At 39.5% G+C, this 21,928-nt stretch overlaps 1 protein-coding gene across 1 annotated transcript in view; it reads right to left on the bottom strand.

The window, feature by feature from the left end:
• The window catches only part of TG (thyroglobulin), a 161,130-nt gene that overhangs the window by 89,022 nt on the left and 50,180 nt on the right, over positions 1 to 21,928 (bottom strand). The window contains exons 27-35 of the mRNA XM_055704249.1: positions 19,990 to 20,157; positions 19,379 to 19,444; positions 18,583 to 18,663; positions 16,379 to 16,516; positions 15,085 to 15,261; positions 14,004 to 14,115; positions 13,366 to 13,445; positions 11,327 to 11,470; positions 8,776 to 8,841 (exon numbers count right to left, since the gene is read on the bottom strand). Coding sequence (XP_055560224.1) covers positions 8,776 to 8,841; positions 11,327 to 11,470; positions 13,366 to 13,445; positions 14,004 to 14,115; positions 15,085 to 15,261; positions 16,379 to 16,516; positions 18,583 to 18,663; positions 19,379 to 19,444; positions 19,990 to 20,157 — 1,032 coding nt within the window. The remainder of the gene's footprint in view (positions 1 to 8,775; positions 8,842 to 11,326; positions 11,471 to 13,365; positions 13,446 to 14,003; positions 14,116 to 15,084; positions 15,262 to 16,378; positions 16,517 to 18,582; positions 18,664 to 19,378; positions 19,445 to 19,989; positions 20,158 to 21,928) is intronic.

The raw sequence follows: 21,928 nt of genomic DNA, 5'->3' as shown, positions 1-21,928 counted from the left end.
TCTTGCTAAGCTAAATTCTACTCTCTCAGGAAAGAAATTCAAAACAATTCCACAAAAGCAAAATAAATTCCTCAGATTTACACTTCTGATACTTGAATTTCACCTCCTGTATCTATTTCCCCGAGGTTTACCAGCTTACTGTGATTAAAATCTTTTGAAGGTGCTCAAATTAAGCTTGTGAGTGCACACTGCCATTATTAGCTATGTGTAATGTGTTCTACATTTGATCACAAGCTAAACTTCCTACTTCTATATTAAAATATTTTTATTTTATCCCTTTATGGGGGATAGAGTCAAGTTAATAACATTCATTTTAAATACATATGAGACACAATGGGAACTCTGCATCCCATGCTGGGCACAGAAGAGCCTAGAAGATGTGAACATCCATAGGTCATACATTCATACCCAAAACACACTTTATTTTGCTTATTCTTTGCCCCAAATCAGAGGTCACAGAAGTGACCCTTGCAACCTTCTGCTACCCATATAGGGTTGTTTTCAGGGTTGGTTTGGGGGCTATGGGCTTTTTAAAAATTCTTAATCTAGGATGAAACATTCATAATCTCAGATTAGCTTTATATACTGAGACTTCCAGTGTTTTCCTTTTCTGACCTTCTGCCCAGCTGATCCCAGGTGCAGACAAATGCAGAAACACTCATGCTTATTTAAATGACAGAGCAAAGCCCTTTAACCCAGAGCTGCCCATGGAACCACTGTGGGCACTACCAGCCAGCAGTGAGCTGCAGAAGGGATTCTGGCTATTACTCATTTCCTTCTTCCCTTCCCCTGACAGCGGATCCAGCAACATTTGCAGCCATGCACACCCACTGCATTACCTGGGCAAAACAGAACTTTCCACGGCTGATCTAAACTTGCCTCATCTGCGAACCGCTCTCACAAGGCTCACAGTTACAAACTGACATTGCTTTACTGAAAATATACAGTGTACCTGATGGGCTGGAAAACATTTCTGGTTTATATATAGGTTTAGCTCTGACCTTCCAAACCACACTTTGGCAAATGCTTTGACTGGACAATTACAGCACTCTGAATCCAGCCAGCCCTGTAACTTTTATTGCAAAATTATAGATGTCCCATACAGAGAGCCCCTCTCTTCCAGATGTTCTTGTTTGGGTAGGCAAGGTTTAAGACTGGATTTGCAAAAGTGTTCATGCTGGCCTTACACTGTTCCCACTCAGGTCATAAGATCACAAGACTGGAATACATTTCCTGGAGGCACAGAGTTCAGCCTCCCACTTTCACAGGCAATGACATTATAGAATTCTTTTCATAAAGTCAACAATAGTTTCATCACTGACTTCAATGGAAGCAAAGAAGGGTCAGATCTGAGTTTGCTTGAAAACCTGACATTTGATATAAGGAAACAGAGATACAGAAGTCAATAAAATAACTGGTTAAATTTAAAAGAAAACTCATAAAGTTGAGGAGATACATAGATCAGACAAGGTTAACATGAGATTAAGAAGGCACATAAATCAGATCTCTGGGTTCAGTATGTCCAATTTATGCTTGAAAGACAAGTTCTGATCTTATTTCTGAAATTTGTGAGCCATATTTAATAGCCCTGACTCAAGCCAAAATCATGCTTACAGATTGAACTTAGTGCTCCATATTCCTAGCGTTCAGTTTTTTCCAATCTAGACTGCTAACCTGTCTGTATACCATCAACCTCCAAAGTCAACAAAACATCAGCTCAGAGTGGACCTGCAGAAAATGCACTCTTTCTTAAATATAGTTGCCTCTCATTTTTGTCCATCCGCTGAGATGCGAATAATTCAAAATGAGTCATTTTCTTAAAATGGCTGCATAAGATCTATAATCACACCTCAGACAAACATGCCCCAAACTAACAAATGTGTTATTTAGGGCCTTTTGCACTGAGAAATCCTGCTATGTTCATGGTAAATGCAAGTTCTCTGCGTCCTTCCTTAGTGCCAAATATAGTAAATAGTATAACAATAGAATACTAAAAAGGCACTGGGTATTTATCCAGGTTTAAAATAAGCCATTTTGAAAAGGTTAAATTCCTCATATTTACAAACAGAATAAAAATAGAATTTAAGACCAAAGATAAAGTAATTCTACATCAGAGGTCCAATCTGCTATATGGGGGCATGGTAGATCCATTCCCAAGGATGGATTTAAAAAGGCTGTCTTTGTTTCACACCAAAGACCTCTCTGACATATCCTCAGCATTGTAGGAAAACAGAAAGACGAATGATACTATTAATCACCTAAGTCAGCTACATCGGCACCTGTAGTACCATCAGCATCTCTGCTGAGAATAGAAATACCCTACGTGCTGAGTTAGCCCGACAGAAAATTTATTCCTGCATTGGAAAATCCCATAGCCACTGCTCAGCCCTGCATCAAGGGAACGACCAGGAATCCTTGGGGGATCACAGGAGGCAGAAACAGGAAGGGCCTGGCAGATCATTACATCCGTATGCCTTGGTGGTTTCTCAGTGAATTGCTTCATTTGAATGGAGCCCATATGATCCGTACACAATCTGCAGTCCCATGCAGAGATCACCATTTAAGGGCCATTGCCTTCTAGCAGGTGCCAAATCTCAGATAGATAGCCGCATTCTATTTAAAACCAAGGAATGTGAAGACACAAATGCTCATTAAAGTTTGGATAATTGCTGTATACGATTCATAAATTTCATAACAAAGTATAAAAGCAGAAGTTATACATCAGTGTCACTCCCTTCCACATGCACAGGAATATTTTCAGGCTCTCCACTTTTCTTTAAGCACAAGTATTCCTTCTAAAAAGCCAGGTAACATTTCATAGGTTGTTTTGCTTCTTCCAGTCTTAATTGTAAAGACCTAAAAACTTCCATAGCTCACATCTCTGTGCACAAACTGTTTGAATAACAGCATTGTTCAACCCTAAATTAACAATACCTAATTTCTCATAAAAACCTTTTCTTATCTCCCCCTCTCTTACAGCTGGCTGCAGGAAGTTCCATCTCAAATCTAATTATGAGACCTGTTTTCTCTTTTACATAACATTACTCCATATTCACACAACTCAGCGGAGTTGTTATTTAAATACTAGCGTAAGTAAACGAAGACTGCAGCATGATGTACGAGCATCTACAGCATGGGCAGTCTTGAAATACCAGCTGTCCTCCCATCGCTAAAGGTCACCACAGATAGCTCCATACTCAGTGTCATCACAGCACTTAACTTCTTCAGGGGTTATAATGCTCCAAACGTAGGAAGTCGGACTTTCCTAGTGTGTTCAGGCTATCTATTTTTCAGGCATGATTTCTTAGATAATAGCAACAACATGGAAATCACAACAGACCAGTAGAGCATACTCTGCTCCATGTGACGGGTGTACAGAAGACAAAAACATTCATTTAGTTAAAGATGAAAACTACACATTCAGTTAAATGCACTGCGGATTAGAGGCGATGACTTGGAGAGCTTAACCTTCTATCAGAAAGGGTATTGCAAGAATACAAATAGGGAAAACGTCTTGAAGCAACAACAAAGCAACAAGAATTCAGGTAAAAGACCAGTGTGCAGCTCACCACCCTCCTGCCAGAGAGCAGTGACCTGCAGGCCTTACAGAGCACTTCACTTTTTTTTTTTGAAGGCTAATGAGGTATCTAATGGGTGTTAGAAATGCCAAGCCGTGCTGCTTGTACGAGAGTAACCTGGGGAAAGCCAACAGGAGCCTCAGGCTGATGAGAAGAATCACACAGCTACAGCGGGCTGCTGGATGAGAAGTTGGTACAAGGCAAAGAATGGGAAGAACCTCAAGCCTTCCCTCTTGCTGTCTCTCTCCGGAGGTTAGCCTTACATGGGGAAGGGGTTGTTTTGCATCTCCCTGGCGGCTGCAGGCTGCTCCATGACAGGGCATGGAAAGAAGCTGCTGTTGAAAATTATTTGTGCTATTGCAGATTCAAAGCTCTAGAGGTTTTATGAACATTGCTGCTCATTAACATCTTCAAAAGCCCAGAGTAGAGAACAGAAGGGAAATAAATACATGTTTTTGTTCAATTTATTTGAAAGCATTTCAGTGAAGGAAACCCCAGTAAATTCTTTTGTCTCACCCAAATAATTTGGTCTCGACTCTTCATCTTTTAAACCTGTAGTGACTACAACAGAACTCTCCTTTGTGTATGGTGGAACTAACAGGGCTGGACAGTGCCTTGCAGCTCCTTGCTTAATGATTTCTGCCTTCAGGCAGATACCAGGATAAAAATCATTCTAATTGCCCTTTGCTGACTTTGGGCAGTTAAAGACTGTATATGCAAGCTTTCAAAAAAACCCCCAAAACCAAACGAACAAAAACCCAAAACAAAATGAAAAAACAGTGAGATTCTGAGTTTAAATAACGCAGAAAGTAAGACAAATTAAGATCTGGTGACAATCCAGAGAAAGACAATCTAGCTCTGGGAGAGCTGGCTTCACTGTAGAACAAACAGACAAACAAAATGGTTTGGAGGAGCATAAAACTTTCTTTTAAAGAGTACTCTCCAGCTTATTCAGGGAGAAAACAGAGACTCTTGACAGGTTGCTTTGTGGGTGTTTTTTTGTTGTTTTTTTTTTAAATTAAGGAATGGCACTTGGACATGTCCAGGGCAGAAAGATTCTACTGGCTCTTCAGAGATGCTCAAATCTGTAGCGGTAGCCTTCCATAAAAGCAGAGATGGAGAAGCTGGTGTTTAGCAACCTGACCTCCTGCAGGACATCAGGAATTCCTCAAAATTCAGCTTTGTATAACTACATCTAGTCAGCTAATGTAAGATGTTACCTCACCTTGCAAATCTGGCTCTCCTGACCACTTAAGACAGCAAAGAAGCCAATAGACCTATTTGTTTGAACTAGAAAAGGTGAAGAATGTGTGAGCATAAGAGAGAATACCCATTTTCTCAGAAGACTGAATGTTAAAACAGCTTGGCCACACAATTGCTAAGGTCCTAGCCAGTTTTCAGACAGAGCTGAAAAACAGCTTGATGAAAGACAGCTTGATCCAAGACGTAATTCTGCCCATTTCTCCAGTCTGTTGAGGTCCTTCTGAATGGCACCACACTCACCTTGTCTGCCAAGCACTCCTCCCAACCTTTTATGATCTGCAAACTCACTGTAAGTGCACTCTGTCTCATCGCCCAGGTCATTATAAACAACATTAGCCCCGGTATCAGCTCTGGGGTACACCAGTGACTGGCTTCCAGCTGGATCACACCTCTGTGCCCAAGAGCTCAGCCAACATTTAGACCATCTCACTGGATTTATCCAGACCTTACTTCAGTTTCTGTGAGGATGTTATGTGAGACAGTGTCAACAGCCTTTCTGAAATCAAGATAACATCCACTGCTCTCCCCTCACTTGACAGTCACCTGGTTGTAGAGACCATCTGGTTGGTCAGGCATGATTTTGCCCTTCATAAATCTACTCCATATCACCTTCTTGCTCATCATGTGTCTGGAAACTGTTTGCAGCATCAGCTGCTCTATTACCTTCCCAGGGATAAAGGGGAGCCTGACCAGCCTATAGTTCCCTGGATGCTCTTTCTTACCCTTCTTGAAGACAGGGGTGAAGTTCACTCCCCTCCCAGCCTCAGGAACCTCTCCATCACCAGGGTCTTTCAAAGGTAATTGAGAGTGGCCTCAGAAAGACACCAGCCAGCTCTCTCCGCAGTCCCATCAGGCCCCATGGGTTTGTGTGTCCAGCTTGCTCCCTAACTTGATCCTCCTCCACTGAGGATAAGTCTTCCTTGCTGCAGTCTCCTGCCCTGGTCTCAAGGGCCTGAAGGCTGGAACTTACCAGTAAAGATTGAGGCAAAGAAGGCACCTCGAAATTTTCTGTATCTTTTGCCATCAGGTCTCCTGCCCCATTCAGCAACTGACCCGCATTTTCCTGACCCTTCCCTTTGCTGCCCATGTGCTTGTAGAAACCCTTCTTGCTGAGGCTTTTTCTATTGTTCTATGGTCCTACCTGCCTCTACCCTCTCTATCGAGAGGAACAATGAGTAAAATAGGCAAAGTATCTACTTCCCACAAGACTAAAAATGAATCTGCTAATCCAGATTTCTTCACAATGCGTTGGGGCTTGAAAAACCATAGACTGGGAATGGAGCCAGCACCCAACTGCAAATGGGAGGAAGCAAAGTGCTGGGCACTCTGTCCTGAGCATTGCAAATTGGCTAACTAGAAAATGAAGCAGAGGCATTAACTGTTTACTAAAATATAGGCCTTAATTGTGCTTCAGTAAACTCAGACTCTGTATTAGACATAACATTCACTTCACTATTTCACAGAGCCCTCTGGGGAAGTATTCAAATCTGAGTGTCTTTCTGATCTTTTGATGGAAAGTGTTATTTTATTTGTAAAAATATATAGACATGCTCAACAGGCACACGCACATACATATATACACACACGACAGTGCCCTTTAAACAGTGACATTTCCTCATACTCACCATCTAGTTACCACACAGGAGTCACTGTAATTATTTTTACCTCACATACAAGCAATACCATGATGTAGCAAATTCAGTCACTGCTATCATTTCTATGATGTCCAATGCTAAACCCATTAATCTTCTATAGCATATATTGATAACACATACAATCATAAAGAGTTTGGAAACAATGTTTTTGAAAATTTTCCAAAACCTCTGACATTGTGATACAAATAGCAATCTCACCTAAATAACTGGGCTGGCACTTTTACTACCAAAATGAGGCAGCACTTCAGAAGGACAGGTGGTACCCAGTTGCATTTCCAAGGCATTGCTGCACACACTGGCGTCAGAGACCCAAAAACTACAGGATACTTGTGCTAATTTGACTTTGGGGCTAGTTGTGCTCTTTGTAATTCAGTGACTTCTGACTGCTGTCCTCAGGCCCACCACTCTAAACCAGAATCCTGCATCTTTGTGGGGGTTTGCCTGCTCACACGGGGGTTACCCAGACCTTTGCAAACCAAGTACATCCCTAGCTGTTCTGAATTTGGAAAGATGAGCTGGAAACAGGTGTGATAGATCAAGATGGTGACTAAGGGTGAGATGGGCACCTCACTTGCTGTGCCCAGGTTCTGGGCAGTCTTCAGAGTAGAAACCAAGTGACAGATAGAAAGGAAAGGCCTAATTTTCTTAAGTGCTGTTTAGGTCACTATTTTCCTAAATTTAAGAAGCAAGAGAAAAATAAAAGGAAATGGTAAAATTACTAGTAAGCTTCAGACTAGGAGGAAGAAAGCTTTAGTAAAGCAGTTTTCTACAGCCCATGGGAAAAAACAGTATGCAGAGGAGTTGAATTGCCCAACCTACACATTACCCCACTACCTGCTCAAAGCGTTTCACACAAAAAATATTTCTGCTTACCTATAAAGATAGGAGTTTTCCTCCTATTACATTAAAACCATCGTTAAACCCCCACAAATTCTACTAATTAAGACAAATAATCTCAACATTACTATGACTTGTGGTCAAAGATATGGTGATAGAACATTTAATAATAAATTATGAACTCAATATTGAAAATTCTTTGTAAAAATTAACCAACTCCTGCAAGCCCAGTCGCATATGGTTTAAGGAAAGACTGACACAAACAGATTAAAAAATTCATTCAGATCAAAGAGAAATTTAAGGGCACAGATGGATGAGACTTCTCAATTTCAGTCTAACCTGAGGGTTAAATTGAGGGTTAAATCTAATGACTAGTCAACCTGCTTACTTTCTGTTACACAGAGCATTTAGCAGATACATTGTGTATTTCTGGAAAGGACGCATCAGGGAAGCCTGTAGATGTTGACAATTTGCATATATTTTTAGGGGGTGATAGGCACAAAGCCCTGAAAGACAGCAGTTAAGTTTCATTTATTAAGAGGATCCACCCACTTTTAAAATAACGCATATGAGTCCCATAAGATTCACTTATCGCAAGACCAAATTTTCTTCACGATACAAAAAAGGTGGTGCCATAGCAAGTTACAGCACTCTTCAAAAGCGGGACCCAACATACTACATTTCTTGTGATCCATTTTTGAATATTCTTTGAGATAATATTCCCATCCTTGCAGGAAAGCACAAACAAGGACATTCTTCTGTACCAGCAATTATAAAGCCATATAAACCTGCATCCGTTTCTGGAGGAACTGCTCCTTTCATCACATTGTTTTTTGTGGAAAACTAGATTTGCTAAATTTGGCTTTGCATCTGTATTGCAATTGTTTGTATCTGTTTGAAAACTCACTGTCACTCCTTGCATTCAGCTTTACTCACAGAAACTGCTGGTTATTTGTCCAATCTGTCATCTCTTGCCACCCTGGCAAGCACCACATGTTACAAGACAGGAGCTAAAAACCCCACAACAGAGGACAATAATGCAATAAACAGATTTTTGGGGGGCTACCCCTGCCAGAGTTTTTATTCATTGGCCACTGCACTAAAATATGAAGTTATATCCATTTAAAGTGATGTGACATCCACGCTTACAAATGATAAATTTCTTCATTGATCCTGCCAAATATTTTGCCCCAGTGACCTCTTGTGGCAGTGAGTTTGAGAGATATTAGACCAGCTTTGTAGATGACAATAATTCTTCCATTTATATGACACACAATTAATAAAAATTAGTAAAGACCTGAGTAAGCAAACACCTGAACAAGTAAACTCATGGGGAAAACAACCATTTCATTATAGTGTGATCTTTTAGCAATACATAAAAAGTAGAGGGTGTTTCCTTTTTTTTTTTTTTTTTTCTTTTCTTAATGCATGAATACACTTACCACTTTCTGGCCTGCGAGGTAAACTAACAGGTGGACACAGGTTAGGCATGGTGTTCTTCAAGTCAGCTAAAAGCAGAAAAACCCAAAATATGTTGAAACAATTACACTTGAAGGTTTAAAATGTAATCCACACCTCCATATTTCCAGCATTACTTCTGGGATCTGAATGTTGCATCTTCTCACCACACTTACAAGAGTAAGGATGCGAGGCTGCTTAGCTCTCTAGCCCTTTTGAGCTCGTACATGAAACCAGACTTCCTGACATTTCTGTATTTATAAATATTCCTTCAAACGCTTTTCAAAATGCAGTTATTTATGAACAGCTTGTTTTGGTAGTTCTGTGGGTTTTTCCATGCCCCTCTCTGCATCTGGTTTTCTGTATCATAAGAGACATAAGATTTTCTCTGCTTCCTGATTAACAAACCAGAGTTTCTCAAAACAAGAATTGGGAACAAGTCAATTTCCAGCAGAAAACTTTCCAAATTAAAATCCAAATAATCATTCATATTTTCCACACACAAAACTTCTCATTTGCTATTATTTCCCTTAACTATTTTGTAATTTCATATAACAAAAAAGAAGTTTCCTCTGTGCGTTCATATTTTGTAAAACACTTTGGCTAATCAGATCAGTTATAAATTCTCTATTAAGACAAAATAAATTACCATCCATACAGAAGCTGAAGACACATCAGTTTTTCTGCTCGTTTCTTCCACTTTGTATTGCCTATGCATGGAACCAACAGATATTTCTAAAAACTCAGGAGTTACTTTCCTACAAGGCTGCGGACTCAACACAAAGACCCTGCTTCATGCTAACGTTCCACTGCCTATGGTAAATTCCTCCTTCAGATTTCACTCATTTTTCCTTTTAGCCTCAGAGCTTTTATGTTCCTCTACCTAGTTCGCAGAACCCCAACACACCAGCACAACTGATACAAATTTTTGTCCGCAAATATCTCCATTTGCATAAACATCTGTGCCTTGCTGTGTGTTACAGTGGAAACACATCTGAGGCTTCCTCACTACACATGAAGAAATGTCACCATCTCTCCTAACACTCCCCGCTTTGCATACACCCCAGTCTCCTCTTCATCATCTGTCCATCAAGCAACCAACAACCTTTATTTTTAGTTGGTTGTTTGCCAACAAAAGGAAAAAAAAAAATCCAAGAAGTGGAATTGTATCTACACCTCTGCTGTCTCCATGTTTCTACCATTCTTCATTCTTACCCCAGCTGCCTCTCAGCTCCCCCCGCCCACAGGCTCTGGACAATGCCTACTTCATCAGGGCCGTCATTCTCTTTCCTGTGCTCAGCCCGTCCTTCCCTATGGCAACCCCATGGTGCCTCCCAGCTCCACGCTGTCTCTACTCTTGAACAAGGGTTGCCCCACTAGAGGAGACAATGAATGGTTTAGTGGGCAGAGTGCCAGCGCAGGACTTGAAAAGCTCAGGATTGAGTCTGTATTTCAGACACAGCATGAACGAAGGTTTTCTTGAAGTTTTCCGACACTGTAAAATGCACTCTACTGCCAGGATATATGATCTAGCTCTAGACAACTTTAACTGAATTATCTTGATATCTCGTGCCCTGGACAGTAGATATCCACGCTTCATGCTTCCACTCTCCACTCAGATATCAGACCTTCCCCGCTCCACAAGAACTAAGGGAGGTTTAAAGGCAGGAAAAAGTACTTCTTACTCAATTCCGCCCCCCTCCCCCCTCGATTCTGTCAGTATCACCAGACCTGCCCACGTGGGCCTTGCTGCTCTCAGTGGAGTTCAGCAAGGTTCTGTATAGACTCAGTAACATGCTATCTTCCCGTAAAGGTGGACACAGTCAGCCAGACATTTGTTTTCCTTGTTGTTTCATTTTTGTTAAATCAAAGCTAAACAAAGTAGGACTAGACCAACCCAAAAGGAGTGTGACAAATACCAATACCATTGAAAATTTTCAGCAAACTAACGGAACCTGTGTTTCACTATGGAAAAGAAAATTCATTTTGACCAAAAGTGGTTCTGATTTCTCCTGAGGAAGTAACCTATCTTCTCATAATTTCTCTTCTGTTTAAACACGTGATGGCTTCTTACTGCTTGAAGAATACGGTGCTACCTTGGCGTTTGGTCTTGTTCCTTTCTTTAGCAAAACAGCAAGAAATGAATTTTAAATTCTGTAACAAAACCAAACCTTTTGAAGTTATGCATCCACACTCACCGTTAAGCCATTAGCCAAGCAGTGAGAAACAGAATGATGTCCTGACCAGAACTGTGCAGTGGGACAAAATATATTTGGATTCTGACATTGGCCACGAGTCTTTCCTATGATCTAAGTTAAATTATACCTCTTTGAGTTATTTCTATCCCTTTCTATTATAAATAGAGATTTAATTGCACCTTTCTTTCCCTTGCACATACCTGTCTGCCTTGTCTATTTGTGATCCTTGTAAACGGGCCCTCCATTTGAAAGCTGGAGCTTCTATATATTGAAGCTAAATAATAAGCTTTGACGTTCAGAAACCAGCTGGAGAGGCCACGTGCCCTGCATCACTCACCAGGCTTCTGATACCAGCCAAACGGGTGTATTCTGACTTCAGCATCTGGTGAACTGCAATTCAAAACTTTCCAAGCACTTCGTGTCTCCTCAGCACATGTCTGGATTCCCAGGCTGTTCAGAGTCAGGCACACGACCTTTCCACCTGCCCGGGAAATACACGGTTATAGAAACTATGAGGCAAATTCTCCTCTTCTAGATAGTATTTTGAGGAAAGTAAATACAGCATGATTCCACTGAGTATTAAAAGGAATTCCACTGACTTAGAAATCAAAGGAAGGAAATACCTAAAATGAGCCAAGTTTTACTGTTGTTGAAAATAGCATTGAAAAATCTCAATGAATTCAATGGGAGGGAAGTTGGGTACCAATATTATAATCTATTAAAGTCACTGAGTATTTCCACTGAGAAAGATCAGGACCTCTTTTATAAGCAAGTAGCCCTTTCTGGTTAATGCAATCCTGGAAATTAAAGATCAGCAGGTATGTTGAAACATGGCCCTTACTTATATCAAGATAATACTTCTGCCTTTCAAGGACCTATTTCTGTACCTGAAAAAAAAAAAAATAATGGAGGGTTTGAAACACAGCTAGCACTTTCATTGAAAGTTTATCCTAGCTCAGGTTAAAATCCCTAGCGAAAGTTCTCTTGCCTACATGAATGCCAGGACTGGATTTCTGAAGTGCCACAGATAATAAATATCTATCAGGTAAACCAAAAGGTGTCTTTTGCATGTTAGGTGCTTTAAAATTCTTAATTTTTTAGAACTATTTAAAGAAACTCAAAGTCATATTCAGTTAAGACTTCAAATTTCACATGGTCATATGGAGGTATAAAAACTGTCAACTATTTTTGATTTGTGCAGCAATTTCAATGTAAACTAGATTGGGTTAATTTTTCCAAGCTACTTATTTTTGATTGAGTGAAATTTTTTTCTGCTCAACAAAAAAGGGAAATAAAAACATATATTTCTGGTGTTCCAAATTCCCAAATGAATCGTAAAACCAGCACATCCTAATGACTTCAGGAAGAGCTGATTAGCACATGACACGTCCAAAAACAAGGTTAGGCCACTTTATTGACCTAAACCTGCATTTGGAATAACATATTAAGAACCACTTCATTGATTTTGACCTGGGTGGCATCCAATTTTAAAGATTCTACAGACTTTTATACAGAGCACTTCCTTTACAGCCGGCGGAGACAAAGAAAAGTACCTCCGGAAGAGGATTCAGTCAACCAAAGCTTTAATGACCCCATAGTTGTGTCTATACATCTCTCTACTGACTACAGAGGAAGCAGAGGTTGACAGCACCCCTTAACTTAGCCATCTATCGTGAGTAAAATATGTTTGTTTGACTTTCTAATGGCTTTCAAGTCATTATGCATACTTTCAAAGAACTAACAAAAATCCTACTTGAAATGTCTTAAGTAGCTAAAATACTAAGGAAGAGAAGATAGGCAATCTCTATCCCAGGCTGCTTCAAGTAGAAAACTAAAATTTGGGAGCAGAGTTTAGGCATCCAAAAAAGCCAAATGCTAAGCTGCCCCAAGGTATCCACAGATATTATGTGCTTAACATTCATTTATTTTCCATAATATTCAGGTTTCTAAGTCCCTTAGGCTTTCAAAAATGAAACAATATTAAAACAAACAAAAAAACCCAAAACCAAAACAAAACAAAAAATAACCAACCACAAACAAAACACAAAAAGAAGTCAGAAGTTAAACAACATTTTGGAAGAGAGGTTTATAAATGAGGAATAACAGTTCCCTGGAGTTCTATCAGTTTGAATTTCATGCTGTTGGAACTGCAGCCTCTTAAGAACTCATTCTCATGAAGTTTTCTTAATAACTTCTGAGATGTGGAGTGTGTCATTGGGCTGAACGAGAAATGGTTATGGTTACTCCAAAAGGGTGCTAAAGAGAGTCGCATAAGATCTGCAAGGTCTTTTAAAGTGCCCTTCACAGCAAAAGAATAGTAAAGTTTGGAATAATGGAGACCGAAATTATTTTAAAAATAAAATAGTGAAAAAATACCTGACAACTGAGAGTCATTAAAAAAGCCAAATCCTGTGCAACAGGGGTCAGCATCACACCAACGCTCACACTCAAAAAAACTAGGAAAGGAAAAACATCATTATTTTTAGTCTCATTAAAAATCTTTCTCTGTCATGAAGAAGGAAAAAGAGGATGCTGCATAGTGCAGAGACACTGAGAACCTGTAGAGATGCCTTTCACGATAAGACTGCTTCATGGTTCTTCACACTGCATAGACACTTACATAGATTTTCGATTTGTAGATGAAATTACGTTTGATCAGTGTACCTCTACCAGACTACATTTAATTATTTAGATGATAATTTTGATATGTGCCCTAAAAATACACCTAAATTAATTTGGTGTATAGTTGCCAAGAGATTTAACTGGCCAAAGAACAATTTAATGGGAGCATAAAAAATAATCCACATATTTATAATTACTAATTATATACATTACTATTTGTAACTCAATTATAAATTTCCTTTAAATCATACGCTTTTTTTTTTTCTTGATTAAATATTCTCAAATAATGCTCTTCTTGGATCAATGTGTCTGATCCCCTTCATCTGTGTAACTGGGCCTTGGTATTCCAGGCATGGTTAAGCTTCCAGTAAAAACACACAATCACGTCCTACCCATCTGAAACAGCTTTTCGGCTCATGTCAGTCTTATTCCTCACTGAGATCCCAGTTACTTTCTGGAATGGTACACGTGTGTAGAAGCTCTTCACAGAGCTTTTTAGAGTGACTAGAAGGGAAAAGAAAATAAAAATCAGAAAAATCAGCTTAAACTTGTAATTTACATATATTGGTCAAGTAATCACATGGTAAGGGTAAAGTTTCTGTTTCTATGCTACAGTGGTCTTGATTGATTAAAAGATAGTTTTATGTTATCCCAGTAAACTTTTGATGGTTAAGCTTGAAGATGAACAAAAACCCAACAAGCGAAGGCTCTATAACACTAAGCAAAGTACATCGCCAAGGGAAGACTTCCAGTCCAGGGCTTCTGTTTCTGAGACCTGTATTGACATTTCTTTTTCCACAAGGTCAAAAACTGGGGGACAACTTCAGACTGGAAGACTCCAGTGTGCTTACGTATTATTCAACCTGTGCTGCACTTTGGGCTCTCTGAAAAGACACAATTTAGTAGTTTAGTTCAGTGGACCTTTGCATTTTTCACTGCAAAATTATAGGACCCTGTACAGTCATAACAGGCTTGTTTGTCCAGTTTCCTTACATGAGCCCTATGAGAAAATCATTGAACTTACCAAGCATTCAAAGAGCAGAGGTGAAAATCCACACTAAATATATATATATATATATATATATAACACTCAACAAATTTCAGGTTTTGCATTGCTTAACTAGTATGGAAATTTAATGGTAGAAAACAGGATTGGTAATATCCCAATGACGTTCCCATTTTACTCACATTATAAACAGATCTAAGGCCTGATATACAAATTATTTGAGGTACTCTTGGCCTCTCTGATTTGGGAATAACTGAGGTGGAGAGTGGAACTCATGGTTAATATCTTTCCATCCTGAATGGAAAATGAAAATCTGTACCCAGAACAGCCTAACCTTCCCTTGTACCATCACGTCCCAGGACTCATTCATACATTCATACTTTTTATCTCAGAATCAAGAGCCAAAACGCCAGCTTGCATTACCCAGGATTAGAGCACAAATTATACATCCAAATCTGAAAACTTGCCTATTTTATGATACAATATCTGTGGTTGCCAGGGTAGTACAGTTTGACAGTTTTCTGGTATTTGATCAGTGCTGCCATCACAGATCTGTGCCTCTGGATAAAGGTTACAAACAAAATACATGTCTGTGGTGTTTTGAAGATCTGCCATTCGACAAAACTCATCTTCTTGTGCACAACCTATGAAGCAAAGTCACAAAGAGTTACGCAAACAAGAGGGTTTCTTCCCCTTTCTGTTCCTCTTCATGTTTTCAGCAGGCTTAAAGCTATCCATCAGCAAACAAGAGTGACAATTTCGGTATTATTCTATTACAGTGCAAGAGAAACAGGGACAGATTCCATTTCTAGTGACACTGAAGAGCAGGCTTACCTGGAGAGCACAGAAAAGGAGCTACACTACAGTTGATTGACAAGCTTTATCCTAGTGTATTGGTGTAATTTTAACATTGCAATTCAAAAGATATCTCTGTCCTTTTTAGTAAATTTGATATACAAACTGAATAATCATAAAAGAACTCTGCACCAGTCATGGGTCTCTTATTTTAAAGAAAAAAAAAAAAGGACAATAAAGACTACAATGTCTTAGTAAGGTTTTGCAAAAAATCTTCTGAAGCATTCATACATCACACAAATACAAATGAGTTTTCTAGAATCAACTGTTCAAGCCATTTGCTTGTAGCAATTTGTGCTGAAATTTGCCCCAGGGTAATACAGCACCTTCAGAAAAGCAACAAAGCTGTCAAACTCACCTCTTAATTACTGTGGCAATGGCTTCTGTAAAGATATATGTCAATGCTTAACTTGAAAGAGGCATAGCTCTACTGACCTCTTGCAGTGATGTTTGTGCACTGTTTAGTACTCTTGGTTCTGCCTTCCTGGTAGTCAGAGCTAGAAACTCTACTCCATTTATTAAATCAAAATATACTTCATCATACCCCAAAATATCTGTATTCTACATTTTTCTTTTAGCACTGTCATCTATCTCTTTGGAGGTGTACCTTTCAAGAACAGTGAGGTATTGCCTGAGCTGTATCGTGGAGTTCTCTTGACCATAACAGGGATATGGCCTGATGGGGACCGATGGGTGGGTACCCTTTCTGCCACAGCAAAGTTTTACAGTTTCTTCCTTAAAAGGAAGAAACAGGTAGCTCCATTAGCAACTTCCATGAAAATGTTACAGGGTTTCCCCCAAAAATCTCAAAGTCCAGGGTTTCTACTTATCATAATTACAATATCTATTGGAAGTTTTTAGTTTATTATTATTCCCTACAGAATAACAGTCTCCAAGACATCTTACGTGTGAGACACCAAAGCACAGCTTCCTCTGCTGAATACTTCTGCCTGAAGATCCAATACTGCTGGTAGGGGAGAGAATGATTCTGGTCACTTTGTACCTGGTTGCTGTCCATTAGGTAGAAAAGATCCTTTGTGGAATCTAAGATTCAAACAAACAAACAAACTGTTCAAACCCACAGAAAACTTAGCTATGATCTGGAACAAATTACATTTATTTATATATAAATTTCCGCCTCTCACATCACAACAGCTGCAACCATTTTGTGGGGCTAACGTACACCAAAGGCTGTTTTTAATAACAGAGTTGTCCACCCACAGTTATTGATGCTTGTGCAGGCAACGCCTCCTCACCGAGCTGCACAACATAGCATTGCCAGACTATTTCCACCACCCAAAAACTAGATGAAAATCCCAGGTCCTAGAAATAAAAAGGTTCTCTCTAGGCTCTCATGCAACACATCATCTTAACAGTGAAGCATGATGCCTTAGAGGATGTTTACAATACCTTAATCTATCCAGTTTTATTAATCCAGAACACAGCATTTTCCTCATATTCCCTTGAGAAGATTTACACCTCTCAGTGTTAAACATTTTCTTAACAAGCTTAATGCCTATTTCAGTCATTTAACCTTATTTCTCCTACTTTATGCTGTCACAGACCACATTAAATAACTCCTTTCTGTCACCTGTCCGTGATCTTTAGATGTGCATACAGTTCTTTATATCTCTTGAGCTCCCTGTGAAACAATCAATCACAGCTATTTCAGGCTGTTTTCAAATTAATCCCTTTAAATAAACGTCCAGTACTGAAAGAAATGAACACTTTTCACTGCTCTTTTACAAATATCTTCATAAACACCTTTTTATTTATCAAATGCTATCAGCACGTCTCATCTCCAGTTACTCCAACGCTGAAAGATTCTGTTATTTAATCTTACATGCACTGAAACATCCAGACAAAAGTGAAAACAGGAAAGTAAAGACATGTTGATGACTGCAGCTGAAATGCTGAAGCACCTACTGACATGCTAGGAGTGCACAATAGCTTTGAATTTTCTATCAGAAAGTATAAAAGGTATGTTACCGTGTGCTCTAAGGATGATCATCAAGTGATTAAAGCTCTGTAGATGTTTTCCCAGATGTATCCATAACTTTTCTAAAAAGGTGACTTATAGGTCTTGTTACATCTCAAGACTTAACTTCAGCCTTCAGTTTCTCTTGTAACAGTTTGTGTCATGACTAAGACTAAGGGATGGAGGCAAAAAACTGCATTCCTCGCATAACTTCAGGTTTTAAAGATATCAGCCCCAGCAGAGTAAATGGACAACCCCGAGAGCTGCACTCATGCCTCGACAAGAGAATTTCACCCAGCATAGTAAGTGCAGTTTTTACTCATTTTTAACTCTAGACTTTAAAATACCACTAATTGTATAGGAGCACCACTAGGTAAACAGACATTTTAGTTTACCTTTCAAATTACGTAAGTAAAACCAGCAATTCACTTCATGTTAGGATTTTATATGTATTAAATCACATGCTCAGGTGTTCATCAAGACTCCTCAGCAAAGATTACAGTTCATTAGGGATGAGCTAAAGTACTCTCAACAGTCTCCACTGCTGTCTTTCTCTTAGGATTATGGTGCTGAAGGCGCAAATGAACTCTAGTAACTTATAAATGGTTTTGGATATATACATGACTTAGTATAATGAAGAGCAGACCCTGGAATAACAAAGGAGATGGAGAACTTCACAGGTCCCTCGCTTCCACCATGCACGGAAGAAACACTGAAGATTGCAGTTTCACCCTGGGTTTCTGTAAGCATCATATATACAGTCATATTGTCAGTAGCAGTAAATGTGCCCAGGTACTCAGGCTAAGGATTTGATTACTGCATTTATGTGAATTTTTTTCTCAGCCAAACAATATTTCCTGAGTCTTTACAGTTCGGTATTTCACCAAACATTTTAACACTTTAATTTCCAGCTTGGCTTGGGAAGGTAAAAACCATAAAGACAGGAGGTTTATATTTTTAAAATCTTTCTTAAAACCTGTATCAGACTTCCTACCTAAAAGAAATCCTCTGGACTTCAAAATACCTATATCATTACGATACATAAATGACAATATATGATATTCTCTGGTTAAATTCTGCAACCCCCTCTGCTGTCTTCTGCTGCCTTCTCTGTCCACCCTTACTATAATACCTGATAACGTTAGATCATTCTCTGTCTTCAAAGCAGAAGTGTCACACGCAGGGTTTTTAGTCTGGGCGACCCTATCGGAGCCTGGAACGCAACAGGAATTCATGAGCATAGTAACTCCATTTACCTTTCTTCCACAAGACAAAATAATCATTAGTTGCCAAACTATAACAAATATTTTCAATTGCATCATTAAGCAAAACTCCTTTGGTAGTTCCACCAGCTGTTGATTCAAACATGAGTTAAACCATCTCTGTACAACTCCGGGAAAAACCTAAACCAAAATGCACTGTTTGGAGGATAAAAGTAAATGCCGTATCCACAATGACCCTGCATTCAGCATCAGTGCTCTGGAGGCTGTGTGCATTTATAAAGCAGTATCACAAATCGTTCATGCAGGTCCTGCTATGTACATTGTGTCATTCAGAAAGTAAACTTGCAAAAAAACCCCACATACAGGGTTATCGTGATAATAAAAATAACCCAACTAGTTATGCATATAGTGCCAAATTAATATTATAGCACCTGCACACCGATGGGACAAAGTGTCCCCATGATATCTTTTTCACAGGTATCAAAAGTTATATTCTCAGACAAAAGAATTTACCCAAATTTCATGAAACTGACAGTAGCAGAATTATTCTAGATTACACCCACCCCTGCCAGAAAAGGCTTCTGGGTGGTGTCTCAATTTGGACAGTAAAAAATAAAGTGAGAAGACACTTCCATTATAGAACACACATCTGCCACTGCCTACAGTCCATCAAGCTTTTACAACAACTTCCATGACATAACTCACCTCTCCACAGGTAAATTTGCTGAAAGGTAGTAAAATTTCTTTCTGCCTCTTCTACCAAGTTAGAAGCTAATAAAGAAAAGAGTTTGTTAGAATAGCTGCTCAAATTAAACAGGTAGTATTGAAACATTCAGAAATTGCATTAACAACACATCACTAGACTATGCATCATCTGATTTACAACACAAAACCCCAAGGAAGAAGATCTCAAGTGTCCTCGTGCTAGTCTGAGTCCAGGGAGCCAAGGCTTTGCTCTATTTTTCATCACTGCTTTTTCTGTGCAGCTCTGGGCATCTCTCTTTTTGTCTTTGCTCCAGACTTTACCTTTCTTTCAGGTTACTGGGTTTAATCTGCCCAAATTAAATACTGAAAGTATTACAGGGTGACATACTAAACACATTCTTGACTTTCATTAATGTTCACCCAGTAAAACACAAAAGGTCCATCTATCCAACAATGCATCCAATTAGAGAGTTCTTATTCTCTTGTGATTGTACAGATACGGATTTACTTGAGAAAAAGCTCCGAAGTGCAAGAGCAAGCTGGTGAAAAAGGCAGAGCCTATACAAGAATTAAAGAAAAGTCATGTAAATTGAGAGAACTCATTGACATACTTCCCCTGAACACCTGTCCTCCCAGGGTGAAGGAAAACATCTTCTCTTTTTCTTCATAGTTCACACCTTTACATATCCCACCAATGACGGATGTTGGTGCTGGACTCCAGCCATTTGCATTGCAGATCAGCACGTCTGCGGAGCTCATCACACTACACAAAATGGTACCTAGGTCCAGGCAAAGAGAGAGTTGCATCACTCCAACGGTTCTTTGCACCTGCACAGAGCTTTCCACCCAAGCAGCCCACAATACTTTCTCTAAATGCTAACTGAAAAAGAAGATCAGAGCCGTACATTCAAACTGGAGTGCTAAGGTTAGCTATTGAATGATGAATGATGCACCACTTATCTATAGGATGATGTACTTATGTTTATCTAAAAGCTGGGAAACATGCAAGGACCCTTATTGCTAACATGACGGATGTACTAATTGCGAAGTCCTTGGATTTGTCATCTTTAAAAAGGCTATCTGGTCCTAAGTTCCTGTTGTTTATGAAACGTGGCAAAGACAAGGACTTAAATCATGGTCACTAGTTTAGTGTGATATGTAAATGAGTTCCTGGCATTGTAATGAATATGTAAACGATTTCCTGGAAAGTTAATGAATAGGTCTGAGTTGCTTGTATAAAGAGGGGAATGAAAAGTCCCCTCGGTGTGCATGACTCTGGTGGAGTGATCCCCCATGCACCCAGCGCTGGTGAATAAAGATAATCTCTGCTCACTCGAATATTGGTGACCAATTCTTTAAATCACTCTGCATCCCCAAACTAACCATTTGTAGACTGCTTTTCAGTGATTTCCAGCACATGCTATTACCACCTAATAAAATATCACTATTTATCTGATAATACCCAACAGTCTTCTCGGCATTTTGTAGCACCATGGAGACATATTCATACCTTGGGCGATCTTACAGTCTCAGGCTCTGAACCAAGAAAGCACTTTTACTTTTACTGGGATGGCTTCCTGGATTGGTGCCCGATTTCAGCTTGCCCAGCCCTAAGCCCCCCCCAGCATCGCAACGTGAGCCAGCGGGACCTGCACACTTAAGGCCAGGTGTCCTAGCGTCAGCCTGGCACTGTAACTTCTAGACAATGCTCAGCTCATCCTTTGCACTTGCTGCCATAGCTCAGGAATTCCTCTGGGTTTACAATGCCCTCTCTGGTTTGTTTTTATGAGCTGTGTACACAAGATATTTAATATGCTACTTTTATCTTCTTTTTAACAGAATGCTAGTCCAAATCATGCATTTTCCTCTAGTATTGATCCAAATAGGTTTACCCCAACAGAGAGCTCTAAACTTTTACTTTCTCCACACCCCATTCTACACTCACAAGTATGGAGAACCCAGAAATTTGATGGTAAATGTAAAGAGAAGTGGACTTTACAAGCTCACCTAAAATATTTTGATGCAAAAAAACATGAGATGCCAAAACAGAAAATAATTTTCTGGAAACATTTGCTTGACAGCTTCCACAGAGAAAGTTGTCTCAAATCCAGGATCAGTTTCGACTCCAAACTAGAGATGTGTTTGCCACATAGCAGCCTGGATTTGTGAGTCCCTGTCTTTAAAAACTTGAGACTTCTTAATTAGAACTTCACTTTTTCTATAGGCAATGTACTCCAATGGGAAATCTGATCCCATGTGAGCTCAAAAAAGAAACAACAAAAAGCAGGCACTGACATTAAGTGCTTAAATTTGCTGGCAGAAATCTGGGCCCTGCGCAAGTCCCACCTCTGTCCAGACTGTCCATCCCACTCGCACTTGCTTCTCCTAGCTAAACACTCAGATTTAGGTGATTATAACATCCTTGCATGCAATAACAAAACATAATTCCCTGTTTAGTATCCTCTTTTCCTGCTCCAAAAAGGCAGCTGGACTACATTTGCACTACAAGGACTTTTTCTGGAGGCACCAACTTCTGGCAACCGAGCTGCT

Source organism: Falco cherrug, chromosome 3 (genome assembly GCF_023634085.1).
Source record: "Falco cherrug isolate bFalChe1 chromosome 3, bFalChe1.pri, whole genome shotgun sequence".
NCBI classification, from domain to species: domain Eukaryota; kingdom Metazoa; phylum Chordata; class Aves; order Falconiformes; family Falconidae; genus Falco; species Falco cherrug.
Note: the sequence above shows the minus strand (reverse complement) of the source record. Positions and strands in the feature narration are given on the sequence as shown.